This window comes from Hibiscus syriacus, unplaced genomic scaffold (genome assembly GCF_006381635.1).
Source record: "Hibiscus syriacus cultivar Baekdansim isolate YM2019G1 unplaced genomic scaffold, ASM638163v2 tig00110634_pilon, whole genome shotgun sequence".
NCBI lineage: Eukaryota > Viridiplantae > Streptophyta > Magnoliopsida > Malvales > Malvaceae > Hibiscus > Hibiscus syriacus.
In genome coordinates, this window is record NW_024062807.1 from 587,768 (window position 1) to 604,922 (window position 17,155).

The following is a 17,155-nucleotide window of genomic DNA, read 5'->3' on the forward strand; positions in this document are numbered from 1 at the left end:
GATCAAATTATATTATAATATGTGAAAAACCCAAAATGAACAAAAGAATTGTCTATCCAGTAAGAAGATATCGACAATGATGTCAATCCAACTAAATTCGATCCATAAATTATAATATAGATTGAATAAAAGAAATCGAAGCCGCCACCGTCTTCCACTTCATGTTCTACGTTCAGATTTGTGTTAATATCGTCAGTTTCCGAAATGCAGGGGGAAATGGCAAAGCACATCAGTTCACACTTCATAGGCATGTTTGCTTGTTTCAATGTCTTAAGAAGCAGACTACCTCAAAGATCTGGGTGAAAATCACAAAATAATCTGACAACATTCTGCTGAAGCAGCAAAAGCAGCTGGTGCCTAATATTTGGGACTCTAGATAGCCAGATAACAGATCTTCCTGGCTATTGTTTTGTAAGTGTTTCGTCTTGCTAACAGTTGAGACACAACTTTGATATGTTTTTGTTAAAGAACACTTCTTTGATGATTATCTTTGAATTGGAGATGTTGAGGATCGACATCTTCCTTTGTCAAGAACACAACTTGTGACTTGATGACTGTAATGAACAGGCTGTTCATGGCGGTGTTGATATTCCCAGTCTCTCGGTGGGACCAAATAGTCCGCCAACAACCACAAAGACCACATTTTTTAAATCCTTTTGATGCTACACTTCTGGCAGCTATCAAAGCTGGTGTTTTTGTTGCACAAGCAGCTGGAAATGGAGGTCCTTTCGCTAAAACTTTGGTTTCTTATAGCCCATGGATAACTTCTGTTGCAGCTGCCATCGATGATATCTGACCTTGGGAAATGGAAAATTTTAGCTCGAATTGGATTGTCCCGTAAGTTACCTCCACTTTGGCCATTTATTTGTTCTCATCATATCACTTGTTAAAAAAATCGTTAGGGCAAGTTATATTATTATATGTTTGAAAAAAAAACTAAATTTAGGTTAAACTAGTGTTGAAACAATTTGGATGAATTTAGAGATAAAATTTGAAGATTCAAAAGTTTGGGGGTTAATTTAGAAAAAGGGTTATAGTTTAGGGATGAATTTAGAATATTCAAAGGTTCAAGAATTAATTTAGAATGAGCGTCATAGTTAAGGATGAAATTAAAATTTTTAAAAGTTTAAGGATCAATTTAAAACGAGGGTTATAATTTAAAGACATATGATGTAATTAACTATTTATTAAGTGGTTAAGCATGAAAGAACCATGAACCCTGTTGCTCCAACCAGATGAACTGAACCCGAATCCGGACCGGTTTGGTTTTTTAACCAGAAACCGGACTATTTCCTTGCATTGTATCAAACAGAGTCTTAATTTGCTTTCCTCTTGCCCTTTGTAGGATATCAGGACTATCTGGGATTCTTATGCACAACGCCCGGTATCGACGTTCATGAAATAAAGAAGAACACAAACTCTCCCTGCAACACCACCATCGGCCGCCCCTCGAATTTCAATACCCCATCGATCACGATCTCTCATCTGGTCGGAACCCAAATCGTTACTCGCACCGTCACGAATGTCGCCGAGGAAGAAACCTATGTCATCACAGCCAGAATGCATCCATCCATTGCCATCGAAACCAGGCCTTCAGCCATGACACTTAGACCCGGTGCATCAAGAAAGTTCTCCGTGACCCTTACTGCGCGATCAGCGACGGGAAGTTACAGCTTCGGTTCGATCACCATGAAAGGCAGCTGAGGGCACAAGGTAGTCATACCGGTCGTGGCTATGGTAAATTGGCGATAGATCAAATCGGTAAGCTAAAATTAACGTTTTATGGTTGTATACTTTGGGGGAGCATTTCATCTGCAATTTTTCGACCACAGACACCGAATTTTGATCGGATTCAGGGTTGTGATCGGTTGATTGCATTGTAATGATTGTAGATGGACATGGTCTGGCATTGTTATTCTTTGTAATTTGTGGTTAATAAGATATGAGATCTATCGACAACCAGTTAGTCTAGTCCCAGTTAGTCTAGTGGGACGAGACACTAGATCCCTTAAACAATGTTAGAGGTTCAAATCCTGCCGTTTGCGAATGGAGCAAACTGGGTTGTGAGGGTCGTCATCACCTCTGCAGTAAGGTAAAATGCTTCCTTTTATTGTTTTCTTGGTTCACCATAGTTTGATCAAGGACCAAGTTTAGTGAGTAAATAGGGAAAATATATGATCAAGATGTTTTAAGAGTGTTAATTGTTTGGTTTTAATCGAATCGAAATTTAGTTTGATAAATTGTTCGGGTAATTAGATGTTTGATCTATTAGTAGTTGATTTTTTTAAAGTTCAATTATTGATTAATTCAGTTCGAAATCGATTAATTAATTGAAGTAACAAAAAATATTAAACATTTAACCTATTATATTGGGTTAGGATCTACTTACATCCGGTGTAAAACTAAGACTTTTACACATTTTTAGGATCGTTGGATGAGGGAAATCAAAGGTTAAGATTAACTATTTTTTTCCTAGTAAATATTAAATAATTTTGTATATGATTATGATGTTATAAAATATTGTAAATAAATATTTGGTGTATCGGCTACTACAATCAAGTAATTCAATTAAAATTAAAAAGTTAACGTTCGAGATATAGAATTGAATGATTCGTTTGTAGCCTTTTCAACCTTTAGTGACTAGTTTATAATCTTATTAATAGTTGAGTGACCTATGATGTAATTTAACAAAAGGGTAAACTACGTATATAGTACATAAACTATCGGTTTTAGTATTTAAACTTTCATTTTTTTCAAAATCATACCTAACATTTAGTTTTTATTTTATTTTAGTACCACCGTTCAAAACTTAACACGTTTAGTACCTAAATAGCTAAATTATCAGTTTTTGGTCAGTTTTTGTTCCTAAACTTTTTCACTTTTTTTTTTCAAAATTAACGTTAAATTTTGAACATGAATACTAAAATGAAACAAAAAATACACTTTAAGTATTATTTAAAAAAATAAAAGTTTAAATACTAAAAGGGATCAAAACTTATAAATTAGGTACTGAACTTGTAATTGAACCAAAATAAAACTCTCAAGAAATAGAAGAAAATTGCAGTAATTGGTCCAGTCCAGACCATTGCACAATCACTAAAACAAAATCCATGTCTTTTGCCACAAAGTTCTCTTCTTCTTCTTCTTCCCTTGCTAAAATCCCACCTCTTCAAACACTGCTCAAACGAGGCTTTACTCCCACACTCAAATCCATCAACCAACTCCTCCTCTTCCTCTCTTCCTCCCGAAGATTCAACGCTGTTATCCATCTCTACTCCCAGTTACAATCCAACAATATCAATGCCGATTCCCAAACTCACTCAATCCTTACTCGCTCTCTCCTCAAATTGCACAGATTCGAAGAAGCCGAGCATCTCATTAATACCCAGACTTCAAAATCTTCCAATTTCCCCAGATATCGATTTCAGGATTCTTTAATTCAAGGATTCGGTGTTATCCGGAACAACCCAGAAAAGGGTCTTTTTCTGTTGAAGGATTGGTTAGCGGATTCTGGTACTTTGCCTTCTTCTTTTACGTTTCGTTCGTTGATTCATAGTTTTGCATCTCAAGGGAATATGGATAGAGCAATTGAGGTGTTGGAGTTGATGACGGGTAATGTTAGATACCCCTTTGATAATTTTGTTTTTAGTTCTGTCATTGCTGGTTTTTGTAAGACTGGGAGACCTGATGTTGCTTTTGAATTTTTCAAAAAATGTGTAGAGTTCGGAGCTTTAAGGCCTAATGTTGTTACTTATACGGCTCTGTTAAAGGCTTTTAACCTGTTGGGTAGATTTGATGAGGCTTGTGATTTGGTTTCTGGCATTGAAAAACAAGGGCTGGTTTTGGATGTTGTTCTTTATAGCTGTTGTATTTTAGGGTACTTTAGAAATGGGTGTTTAATTGAGGCTTTGAATAAGCATAGAGAGATGGTGGATCGAGGAATTAATCCGGATATCGTAAGCTACACTATTCTTGTCGATGGATTTTCGAGGGAAGGCAGCGTGGAAAAGGCTGTTGGGTTTCTGAAGAAGATGTTGAAAGATGGGGTGATGCCCAATGTGATTACGTACACGGCAATCATGTTAGGATTTTGTAAGGAAGGGAAATTGGAGAAGGTATTTACATTATTTAAGGAAGTTCAAGATATGGGGATTGAAGTGGATGAGTATATGTACGCAACACTGATCTATGGAGCTTGTCGGAAAGGAGATTTTGATTGCGTCTTCCATCTGTTGGGTGAAATGGAGAAGAAGGGGATTAAGCCGAGTGTTATTACCTATAACATAGTCATCAACGGTTTGAGTAAGGTTGGGAGGACGTCTGAAGCGGATAGCATATTCAAAGAGGCAGGTGGGGATATTATAGCATACAGTACTTTGTTGCATGGTTACACTGAAGAAGAGAATGTGGAAGGGATTTTTAAGACGAAAGGAAAATTGGAAGAATCAGGGCTCCGTATGGATGTCGTTGCATGTAACATACTTATCAAAGCACTCTTTATGGTTGGTGCATTTGAAGATGCCCGTGCACTCTACCAAGCAATGCTGGAAATGGACTTGAATGCAAATCCAATTACTTATTGCACAATGATTGATGGCTATTGTAAAGCAGGTAGAATAGAGGAGGCACTTGAGGTATTTGATGTGTTTAGGATGTCATTAGTTTCTTCTGTTGCATGCTATAATTGCATGATTAGTGGGCTATGCAAAGAGGGAATGGTTGATATGGCCATTGAGGTGATTATTGAACTTTGTGAGAAAGGTTTGGTTTTGGACATGGGTATCTCTATGATGTTGATCCGGGCAGCTTTTGCTGAAACAGGTGCAGCGGGAGTTATGAATTTTGTTTACAAACTCGAGAATTTTGGGTCAGACGCTTACAATAGTTTATGCGGTGATGCTATATGTTTCTTGTGCAAAAGAGGTTTTGTTGAAGCTGCAAGTGAATTGCACACTGTGATGAGGTGGAAGGGTTTAATATTGATGAAAAGTTCCTATAATCTCTTACTGAAAAAGCTTATTTACGGTGGGAAAATGTCTCTAGTTGGTCCTTTTCTTAATTTCTTTCTAAAAGAGTATGGCCTTGTTGAGCCTATTGTTTGCAAGATTTTGGCACAATACCTGTGTCTTAAGAATATGGACATTGCACTACGGTTCCTCAAGAAAATGAAAGAGCTAGTATCAACAGTCATTTTGCATCCCACGGTTTTGAAAAACCTTGTGAAAGAGGGCAGGTTATTGGATGCATATAAACTTGTCTTAGAAGCCAGGGAAAGTTTCCCTGCTATGGATGTGGTTGATTACTCTATCCTGGTTCATGCCCTTTGCAAGGAAGGATACCCTAATCAAGCCTTAGATTTGTGTGCTTTTGCTAAAACTAAGGGGATTACTCCCAACATTGTCACATACAATTCGGTCATAAATGGATTGTGCCGCCAGGGGTGTCTTATTGAAGCTCTTCGACTATTTGACTCGTTAGAAAGAATTGGCTTGGTTCCCTCTACAGTAACATATGCGACACTAATTGATAATTTATGTAAGCAAGGATTACTGCTAGAAGCCAAAAATTTATTTGATACTATGATAAACAAGGGATGTAAACCAAATATATGTGTATATAATTCATTCATTATCAATTACTGCAAGTTTGGTCGGATGGATGAAGCTTTGAAGCTTCTATCTGATCTGGAGATCAAGGGTGTTAAGCCTGATGAATTCACTGTTAGTGCTCTGATTTATGGCTACTGTAAGAAGGGTGACATGGAAGATGCTCTTACATTCTATTCTGAGTTCAAAATGAAAGGTGCATCTCCCGATTTCTTGGGTTATATCCATATGGTACGAGGTCTTTGTGCAAAAGGAAGGATGGAAGAAGCAAGGAATATCTTGAGAGAAATGCTTCAGACAAAATCTGTTGTAGAGTTGATAAATAATATTGATACCAAGACCGAGCCAGAGTCGATAGAAAGTTTTCTTGTATTCTTATGTGAACAAGGAAGTATCCAAGAAGCTCTGGTTGTTCTTAATGAAATTGCATCTATACTCTTTCCTAGTCAAAAGTGGTCCAACATTGAACAAGAGTCTCAAGCACCAAACAATGTTGTGAAGAGTGAAGTTCCTTCTGCAGTCTCTACAGTGTCAGCAGGATCCAACAAAATATCCGGTTTACATTGCACAACGAATGACCCTCATAAAATACATAAGTTGGTGGAAGATTGTGATGTTGGAAAAGACGAATCTCAATTTCGCGACTTTGGCTGTTACTATTCCTTACTTAGTTCACTCTGTTCAAAAGGGGAGCAAGACAAAGTGAATAAAATCATGAATGAAATGATTTCAAGTTTGCAGGGAGACCTATATTCAAATTACTGATATTTTGGTTTCTGTGTCTAAAATCTAAAGCTTTTTCTGCTCCTAATATGAAGACAGGAAGCCGAGCAGTTACAAGCTAAAGCCAAACGATATGATGCTCTATGAACTTCTTCTGTTCTTAAAGAAGGTAACTTGCTTTCTTTCTTCTTCACTTTATGTATGACGTATTACCCCTTTTCCCGTCGAGTATTTATTACTTGCCGCCATATATATGGACGCACGTGAACTAGAATGTTTGCTAAAAAAAGAAACCGCCATTTTCAAGTGCAGCTCTGCCTCCTGTTGGTTACACTTGTCTTTTTCAAGATGCTCATGTATTTGGAGTCTTTGGACGATCACATCCTGTATTCAAATAGGTGTCAGATATGGGTGCCAGAGTACTTCAAGAAAACCGAAGAGTCGAAGCAACATGGCCATTAGGTAATAAAGGGAGAAGCTGGTTTTGTTTCGGAGTACTACCTCCTTTAATCGAAGCAATTAGATATGCTTTCTTCAGGTTTTATCATTATCACCATCATCATCGTCATTATCATGTTTTTCAAACCTTCTGCTGGAGATTTCTTGGTTTAGCCCATCAGTAATGATAATTACATCTGTATAAGAAAATGGAGATTCTTACGTGTTAAATGACTGAGTTTCATCATTGTTATGATCTGTATTATGTTATAAGCTTCTGTTAATTATAATCTGTAGAAGTTTGAACCTGATGAGAATTTGTGTTCTTTTTATTACAGCCGGGTTCGGATGGCAAAGATTGCGTTGCTGATGAGCATTGCTTGCCGACCTTTTTCCATGTAAGAATCATACTCTGGAATCAAGTTTTTTTGTCTTCTTTTGTTTTCTTTAACATGTAATGTGTTCTAATTACTGTACACTCGGAAGGTCGATCCTGGTGATTTTGCTAACTGCCGCGGGACACTTTCACATGTTGACTGGTCTGCAAGAAATTGGCATTCGGAATCATGTTCGGCTCAGGATGTTACAGGAGAGCTTCTGAAGAATGATATGGTACATGGCCTTATGACTTGTATATTCTCAAGCAATCCCATTGCAATAATGGCTTGCCACTTTGTTCTTGATGCTTATGACCATGAGGTAATAAGGTCATTAAGAAAACGTATATTTCTCTTTCGCCATGAAACGGGAAAATGGCAAACACTCGACAACTTACCACCTTCTCTCTCAATGGATTGGCTCGGGATTTGTGGTTCCTTCGTATGATGATGAAGAATTCGTGCATGATATTTTGGCTAAGTGGGTACTCCGTTGTGAAAATGTCTTGTATTTTGTCTCAGTTTGTCCCGAGATTATTAAGTCTGTTGTATCCAATGATTCTTCTTCTGGTAATACAAGGTCATAGGGCACTCTTTTCTCCTTACGGGTCCTAGAATTTTTAAGGAGACCCATTTTCTTTTAAGAAAAATACTTAAAATTTTATTTTTTTTCATCCTATAATAAGCCTCGAGGGGCACAGTCAATTATGACAATAACGAACCAATATTCCCGTTATTACTATGTTACAGTAAATTTGGAAAGAATTCAACTATGATATTGTCCCACAATTATTATGTTTTATAATAAATTATGTTAATTTAAAATTATTATCGTTCTTAGAGGTTACGAGTTCAAGCACCAACAACTACAACAGTAAGATAATTCAACATTCATTGTCAAATTATTGAGATTATTTAGAACAAATATTACTTTGTAATCACATTAACTTATTAAGAAAATTGATATATACAATGAACAAAATAATATCCGTTATGTCCGTAATTACAAAATACAATACAACTAAAAATGTAGTTGTAACTGATAGGGGTGTAAACGAGCCGAGTCGAACTCGAGTATTGATGAACTCGACTCGACTCGAAAATTATGAAGTGGAGTTCGACTTGACTCGAAAACTTATTAAAATTTTTCAACTCAACTCAAACTCGAAATCCTGAACAGCTTGAAAATACTCGAAATGAGAAAAAAATTCTTTAACTTAATTAGATTGAAGTCTTAAACTCGAAAATGAACCTTAAATACATAAAAACCTTACTGTATTTTTTTTTTAAAAATCAACATATAAATATTAATACTATTAATAATTTATTTAAAAAAAATAAAATTTAATATATTATATTTTCGAGCTGTTCATGAGTTTTTTCGAATCGAATATCAAGTAGCTCGTTTCGGATCCTTAAGAATTCGAGTCGATTATGTAAATGAAACCAAAACCAAAATATAGACAACTGAAATTAAATTGAATCTATTGAAACAATACAACATAAACTTTTTTTTCCTCGAGGATCAAAACGAATAAAAGAAGCTTAGCGCTTCGTACTTGCAATGAAAAGAGAATAAAAAATAGTAAACAGAGAATCAGAAAGTTTCAAGCAGAGTTTCTATATTTTCCCAGATTTAGAACCAGAAATCGCAGTCAATTCCCACGAATCAAAGAGATCAAAACTCAGACCGAGATCGATTGTTGAAAATCAAATTGCAAAAGAGAAAAGCGAGAAGTGAAGAAGTTTCGCATGCCTGATTAACTTCGAAAACTGTTGCTGTTGAAGAATCATCGAAGCACGAAAATCCTTTGTTGAAGTCCCAATCGGAGAATGAAGACTTGGATTTCAAGTAGTGGAGTTTGAGACGATGAGATGGATAACGGAGTCCCAAATCTTACCCTTTTGAATGTTAAAAACGCAATTTCACGTGAAATTATCTTGGGAAATGTTCTCCACTTAACTTAGGTCAAACGTTGGTAATTTTATATTAAAAATCCTAAACAAAAAATTATTTAAAGAACCTCTAGAAACTATTTGGAAGATTATCCTCAAACTGTCCACATTGAGAATCTCGTGGCTTACGTGTAAATTCTCGTACTCTCCACGTGAGATACATCTGACGTGGGCACATTTTTTAGATAAATCAATAAAATAATTAGATAAAATGATATCGCGCATTGCGAAGCGCGATATAGCTTTATGATATAAAATATTGCGAGATTTATGGGGACCTCGTTGTAACATCCTCAATATCAGGTCAGTGATTAAATTGAAATATTTCAAAATTTGTTGGTCAAAGTAGATAAATTGAAAAGTTTGGGGACTTGTATTGTAAATTTTGTATATGATTAAATATCAAAGAAGGAAAAATGAATGGGCAAAATGATCATTTGATAGCAAGATAATTATTGAGAGGGATTATATATATGTTACACGTGGGAAATAAAGGTAAAAGGAAAAGTTTCCAGAAAACTCTCTTCTTTATTTCTTACAGCCGTGAACTCAAGCTTGAAGAGGTGAGTTCCTTGTTAGTTGTTTATTTGTTGAATTTAAGGTTGTTTTATGATCATTTGATGATACTTAAGCTTAAGGAAATCTTAAGTCATCTTAAAATCAATGAATGAGGGGGTTAGAAGAGATTAAAGATTAGGAGTTTTAAATGAAATTTTGGAAAAGAGTTAATAAGTGGAATTTGAAACTAAATTTGACTTGTCAATGGTTGAATTAAGAGATATGAAGTGATAAAATTAAATTTAGAACATATAGAAAAGTTGGTATGATTCTTGAATTCCATGTAGAGGATAGGATTTAGGTTAAAGATGTGATAAATGAGTATAAATAGGTTTAAGCATGTGTATTTGAGTTTAGTATATGAAAGGGGATGAAACATGAAGTGTTGAAGCTGAAAAGAATGAATTTTCGTGCTTAAAAGTGATTTCTGGGTAAGGGCTTTCGGTACTTATTCATCAGGTACCGATACTTCAAGAGTAAAAATAGGGAAGATCTTCAAAGGGTATCGATACTTGGGGTAGGTGGTATCAGTACCCTAGCATAAGGGTGTCGATACCAATTTAAGGGTATCGATACCATCAAATTTCGAACCTAATTTAGATATCGATACCTAGGAAGGGTATTGGTACCCTATAGTAGAGGTATCGGTATTGTGCCTGTAGTACCAATACCCCTAAAATTGGAAAAGTTGATATTAGCTTTTTAGTTAGTTCAAGTTAGTATGAATCATGGTTGAGCATTTCAAATTCTGATATTCATTAGATTATATTCGTGTAGATACTGAGCATAAACAAGTTCCAGAACGGTTACAGAGTCAGGATCGATCCAAAGAGCAAGAATTATAAGTGAATTTGGGATTAAGCAAGATTAACGTGAGTACATATTAGTGATGTATGATGAATGAAAATAAGACTCGCGATGAGTCTATTTCTTATAGTGTATACATGAATCATGTATATGAGCATGTGATTGATATGAGGATATGTGATTATATATATATTTTACATGATTATGTGAATATATGTGACATGATAAATGACAATAGAGACATAAAGAATTGTATAAATGGAATTATGATCTAAAATATGCAGGGTTCTTATGTGACATAAGGAACATATATGATATAAAATTATAATGAATTTTGGGTTTAACATGAAATTGAAGAATGTGTTGCAAGTTTTAAAAGTTGGGGGACCTAAATGCAAGCGCCTAAAAAGTTCAGTGACCATATTGTAAATGTACTAACAGTAGTGTAAGGATCGGGGATCATATTGCAAATGGACTAAATGTTAGAGGACTGTATTGCAAGTTTTAAAAGTTGTGGGACCTAAATAAAATCTTTAAAAAATTTCAATGACCATAACTATACTTTACCCTATCTATTTTTATAATACTACTAACAAATAATACAATTCTATTGTATTAATGATAGGTGGACAGATGAAACAACTTAACAACACATCAATGAGACTTCAGACTCTTGAACGATAAATTTGGATATCAGGTGATAAAATATTTTCCTTCGACTTTTATCTAATAAATTGAGAATAATTTAATTTATTTGAGGTTTTTAGCTAACAAAGTTATGTAATTTTAATTTTATAGTTCCTTTGGATGCCTTATTGTGATGCTATTATTGCCGACTGTATACCACATGAGATTCGGGTAACTAATGCGCCTTTGTACATCATGTCAATCCCGCTGATCTTGTATGAGATAGTCGAGTGGCATCCTACCGAGCGCGTCCTTCGACAATTTAATTGTGTCCAATCGATTTCGCCACATCCACCTTGCTTGGATGAGTTGTATCGATTGACACAACAAGGGAAAACGAAAATTAATTGGGTGGATAATAATGTGGTGTATCTGAACGAGTAGGACCGAAGATTCGAGAAGACACCTGTGAATCAACCCATCATCGACCACATCATGACATACGATTATATGCAGTGGTGCTAAGAATATGGGATATATATATTGATTGATGAGGAGCGAATGCGAGAATTATATGTTCCTCCAAAGAGTCACCCGCGGATGGGGAGGTAACGTGGGGGAGTCAAGGCAGAGGAAGAATAAGACAACAAGTGCATCATCCTCATCGGAAACAACATAGAGACCTCCTCAAACACCGTTGACACACCCTGATCATGTCTTCACACGCTTGACTCAATCAACATTTCAGCAAATGGGGCAGTTCTCAGAAAGTTTCCTCACCGACATCTTTGATCAGTTGAATTCACCACCAATAAAATTAGAGGATAACTTTGGATCTAGCATTGTTGACCAGATGCCGTCGTAGAGCATATTCTACACCGGTCCCGGTTTCAGTGCTAGTGGTCGATCGATCCATATAAAATTGTCAGTCCTAATGATGATGATATTGCTGAAGAGAAAGAGGAACCACAATTACGTCCACGTTGGACTCGACATTCATCATGATGCGGAACTGGTGGACATAGGAATTATAGTTGTTATTTATTTTGTCTTCAAAATTGAAATATTTGTATTAAATTAAAAATTGAAATATTTGTACTAAACTATTTTATTTTGAGTTAATCAAAATATTTTCAGTGAAAATCGCACTATGCATGCTGCAATATCTATAGTACATTAACAAAACCACGCATCTTGTAAAACGCGAGATACCAGGATCTCGCATCCTGTAACCCACGTTATTTGGAAATCGCATCTTCCAACCCGTGAGGTTCTTGTAATAAAACAATCGCAATTCAGTATTATCGGGTAACAATTGAGCTAAAATGTCGAGGAGAGAAAGTCTTATTGCTTTGGTATATTACAATGGCGAAATGGTCTGTGATGCATTTCTCGGTGTCGTGTTTCAGTCCGTACACATTGTGACAATAACACTACCAATGAAGTTAACGTATAACAAGTTGATGAATGAAGTGAAGAAAAATGTCATACATACTCAAGGTACAAAATTGTTACCTTTAAAGTATCAACTACCGACATTGTTAGAACCATTAACGTACATGATATACACCGTTAAATATAATTGTGATGTGTATATGATGGTCGAAGCTCACTTGCAATATTCATTTGGAGGGCTGATGGAGTCGTATGCATTGTTTTCTGATGCTGATGATGGTACCAGTGTGCCAAGTTAGAGACGAGCGAAGTTCAACTTTGATCCAACTATTGACAGTCTGACAGTAAATTTGAGAAATGGATTTAATTTGTTAAGCACACACGGTACACAAAATAATTTGGGTGCATCATCGTCTTCGATGCCAAGGCATTCTTGCATTACTAGATTCGAGTTTGACTTGAACATGCCACCAACGTAACAATCAACGTTTAACCCGTTCAATAATTTCTTATTTAGACGATATTCAACGTATATCCCTTTTGCGGATAACGTCTCAAAACATATGGTGAGATATTCTTTTACTGGTATGTGTGACATTGATCTTGTGGAACTGGTTCTTGAGTGGTCTTGTGATCGATGAACACCTGCAGCAACTTACTTTGATTTAAAAGAGGATTGCCTATTCTGATGAAGAACCAATAAAGGAGCCCGACCCCGATGGTGATTAGTTAGTCCCCTTTTATGAAGAACCATAATACCTTGACATGCCACCAAAAGCAAAAGACAAAGAAGAATACGGTACGACTACAATGGTTCCACATGCTGCAACGCCTATTTCTTATTACCAACCACCATCGTACTTTACAACAATTAATATAGAAGCATTCAATGCTATAAAATTTTGCCAATTCCCACACATTGAGCAATACAATCAACATAGTGATGGTGATCTCTATGATGGAATGGTTTTTAGGTTAATATAATGTTTTAATTTTTCATTATTTATTTGATTTGCTTATTGGTAAGTTGGAAATTTTATATACTCTTTTTACGAATAAGATTTTGGACAAGTACATCATGTTAACTGTGAAAAACTTATACGGATAAGTACATTGCTGAATATCTCCACAAGAAGCAGGGATTAATTGGAGGGTTTGTGTATCACGGTTGAAGACGATAAACAACATTTGGAAACTCAAAAAATACGTCCAACCTCATACATGCACCGCCAACATCCCGAATCAAGAGCATCATAACTTGGATGTGCACGTGCTTTCTGAAGCCTTCATTCCATTGTTCAAATCAAATTCACGTGTTACAATTACGAACTGTATTACTTCAGTTACATCGCTATATGGGTACACAGTTGACTACCACAAAGCATGGTATGCAAGGTATCAAACCCAACAAAATTGTTTTGCCAATGGGAGTAATCATACAATGAATTACGGCCATGGCTTAAACTGTTGCAAAAACAAGTTATAGGAACAGTTGTGAAATTGGAAACAGTTCTGGCGTACGAAAATGATCATGTTCTACAAGGTCTTTGCCAATTCTATCGGGTTTTTGGACTTTTCCACAATGCATTTTGACACTGCAAGTCGGTTGTTCAAATCGAAAGCATTTGGTTATATGGTTGATACACTCAAATAATGGTATTGACGGTTGCACAAGACAACAACATAAAAACTATTCCCATCACTTTCGTAATTGTCGAAAATGAAGATATCGACTCTTGGGAATTCTTCATTACGAACTTACAAACATATGTTCTATCACATGTGATGCAGGATAGAAATGATGGGATTTGTCTTATTTCTGACAGAGACGCTAATATCAAATAACACTCCATCGTATGGGCCCATCTTGTCAACCCTTCAATATTTATCACCAGTACTATTTATGATATATTACCACAAACTATTTGCATAAGTTCAAGAGTCAATATGAGTATCTAATGATGCTTCGAATGGGTACGTCTTTCACCTTCTTCGGTTTACCATATCTTTACAAAAATTATTTTAAATTAATTGTTCCACTTTTTCTTGATAGATTACACACAGTCCGTACGTGAGTTTAAGGACCTGATACAGGAACTAAGACACATGATTTCTGAGGGCTTCAACTACCTTGATATAATCTCAAAACAGAAATGACTTCGATCATTTGATGGGGGTAGACGGTATGGTCACATGACAATGAACTTGGTTGAGGCAATAAATTCATCACTAAAGGGAATGCGCTATTTGCCTATCACGTCCGTTGTCAAAGCAACATAATATCGACTAACAACTCTTTTCGCAACCTTGGGAAAGTAAGCAATTAACTTGATGGCAGATGGCCACCAAATCCTCCCAGACCTCTTCAGAAAATTACAAACATTCCAACACCATTCCAATGCGATGAGTGCCATATGATTATCTCGCGAAATTGCCTATCACGTCCGTTGTTGCTTCTTCTTTTCGGATACCTTACATGAGATTTTTTGATCGAGTTTACTTACTTGAAACTATATTCAAGGTTTATGAATATGAGTTTTATCTCATTGTAAATGAATGAGATCCAGATGAAGCTGATGATGAACCTACAATACGGCCAGATTATGCACTACGACGAAAATATTGGTCGTTCATGGTCAATCTAGATTTTTTATGACAAGGATTTGGTCGAACATCAAGAAAGAACTGGACAACCAAAATTATGCTCTATATGTATGAATCCTAGACACACGAAGAACAAATTTCCTAATTGTTCAAGCCCATGTATCAATTAAATGGGTTTTTTTCATTATTTCTTTTTTAATTAACAACACATATTACTCATATTTACAAGCCAAAATAACACTCCAATATGTCTATCAAACCATTTTCTTCTTCTTCCTTCACAAAACCATGATTTCTAACCATTTTCAATGTTATTTTTATCCCACTTAAATTGTCTTATATATGTTGATATTATAGTCACCTTAAAGATAAATTGCAACACTACGCGTTTATAATTAAAAATTAAAAAATAGTTTCCCACCCAAAAATATTATATGAACAAGGATATGGATACTAAAGGGAAGGTAGGGAATCGAAAGAACCTAGCGCTTTGCAGGCCAGAGGCTCCCCATAAATCTCGTGATATTTTATATCATAAAGGCTACCTCGCGTATTACGAAGCACGAGGTCATTTTATCTAATTGTTTTATTGGCTTACCTGGAAAGTGCTCCACGTCGGATATATCCATTGATGATTTCTATTAGAGGAAAGAGGGGTAGTATCGATACTCTTGTGAGGAATATCGATACTCTATCCTTGGTATCGATACTCCTTTAAGTATCGATACAAAAAATGAACACTAAAAAACTAGTCTCGATACAACCCCCTTTATTTCAAAATCAGAACCCTAATATCGATATTGACATTCAAAACTCCTTTGATTTCTTGCCTGCCATAAGAACAATCTAAATATTATCCCTTCAATACTAATACTCCCACTCGAGAATGCCCTATTTGGGCACGAATTCAACACTCAAACTCACCCAAATTGTCCTATTAAGATTCACAATCGTTATTAATATTTTATGGATATAAAAAGGTCATAAAAAAGCTTTAAACATGCTAGAAACCATAAAACATAAGATGTACCATAAATACTCCACAACTCAACTCTAAGCTTGAAATACATCTCTAAATGACTCACAAATGATATAAAGAAGTTGTGAATGTGTTACATTGCTTTCTTTACTACTAAAGTCTCTCCCAAATCAACTATGAGTATTCTTTTATTTCCCTCTTGCTTTTGAGCTATCTTCTACCTCTTTCACTAAACAAGGTAAGAAATGGATTACTAACTCAACTAAGTGCTTGGATTGAAGTTAAAAACAATTCCTATAACTTGAATTCACTAGAAACGAGCTAGAATCCATAGATTCTCTTAAACCTCCCTAAAACTCATTTTTGGAAACTAAGCCTAAAACTTGAGATATGGAACTTAAATTAATGCTTGAAGGGTGGGGAATAATATTCTTACCTTGGTTTAACCAAACTAAACTTTAAGTCCTTAAAACCTTCACCTTGGAAAGGAATAATAAGAGAAAAAAGATGAAGATGAAGAGGAAGAGGAAAAGTGTTTGGTGAGCAAGAGGGGTAAGTTCACATTAAATATAATAACAAAAATTGGTTTTCAGATCTTGATTTGAAAGTTGGGCAAATTGCACTTTTGATACCTTTTCTTTTTATTCATTAATAAACTCATCCCACCACTTTATCATTTGGGCCCAATTCAAGCCCAAATCCAACATAACTAAGTCCAAACTATTCTAATAGGTCTATTGGGCTCAAATAATAGGTCTCGGGTTGACTCGAACTTCTAACCCTAGATTCGTGGCATTACAATTTAGTCAACAACCTATTTTTAGATTAAGTTTTAACCTAATCATTTTTTGAAATATTACCTGATGTTATGTTTTTGTTCTATTTTGATTACTCGTCGTTAAAAAATAAATAAAGATACTGATGTTTTACTATAAGGTAATGTCATGTCATCATTGAAAAGTAAAAGAATTATCACATCAATAGTTGTATTTATTTTTTAGCGATGTGTAACCAAAACAAAAGAAAAACATAACATTAAGTATGATTTCGAAAAAATAATTAGATAACCATCAAGATATAGCAAA

General features: G+C 35.4%; 1 protein-coding gene across 1 annotated transcript; it reads left to right on the plus strand.

Annotated features, from left to right (window-relative positions):
- Positions 1–3,094: 3,094 nt before the first annotated feature.
- On the plus strand, positions 3,095–7,507 carry LOC120136586 (pentatricopeptide repeat-containing protein At5g57250, mitochondrial-like). The gene is made up of 4 exons (XM_039152566.1): positions 3,095–6,498; positions 6,642–6,791; positions 7,106–7,165; positions 7,254–7,507. The coding sequence occupies exon 1, from the start codon at positions 3,111–3,113 to the stop codon at positions 6,369–6,371; it is 3,261 nt and encodes a 1,086-aa protein (XP_039008497.1). The 5' UTR covers positions 3,095–3,110; the 3' UTR covers positions 6,372–6,498; positions 6,642–6,791; positions 7,106–7,165; positions 7,254–7,507.
- The last annotated feature ends 9,648 nt before the right edge of the window (positions 7,508–17,155 follow it).

Excerpts from the sequence above, each read along its gene's own strand:
- LOC120136586 (XM_039152566.1), top strand. The coding sequence starts at position 3,111 with ATGTCTTTTGCCACAAAGTTCTCTTCTTCTTCTTCTTCCCTTGCTAAA.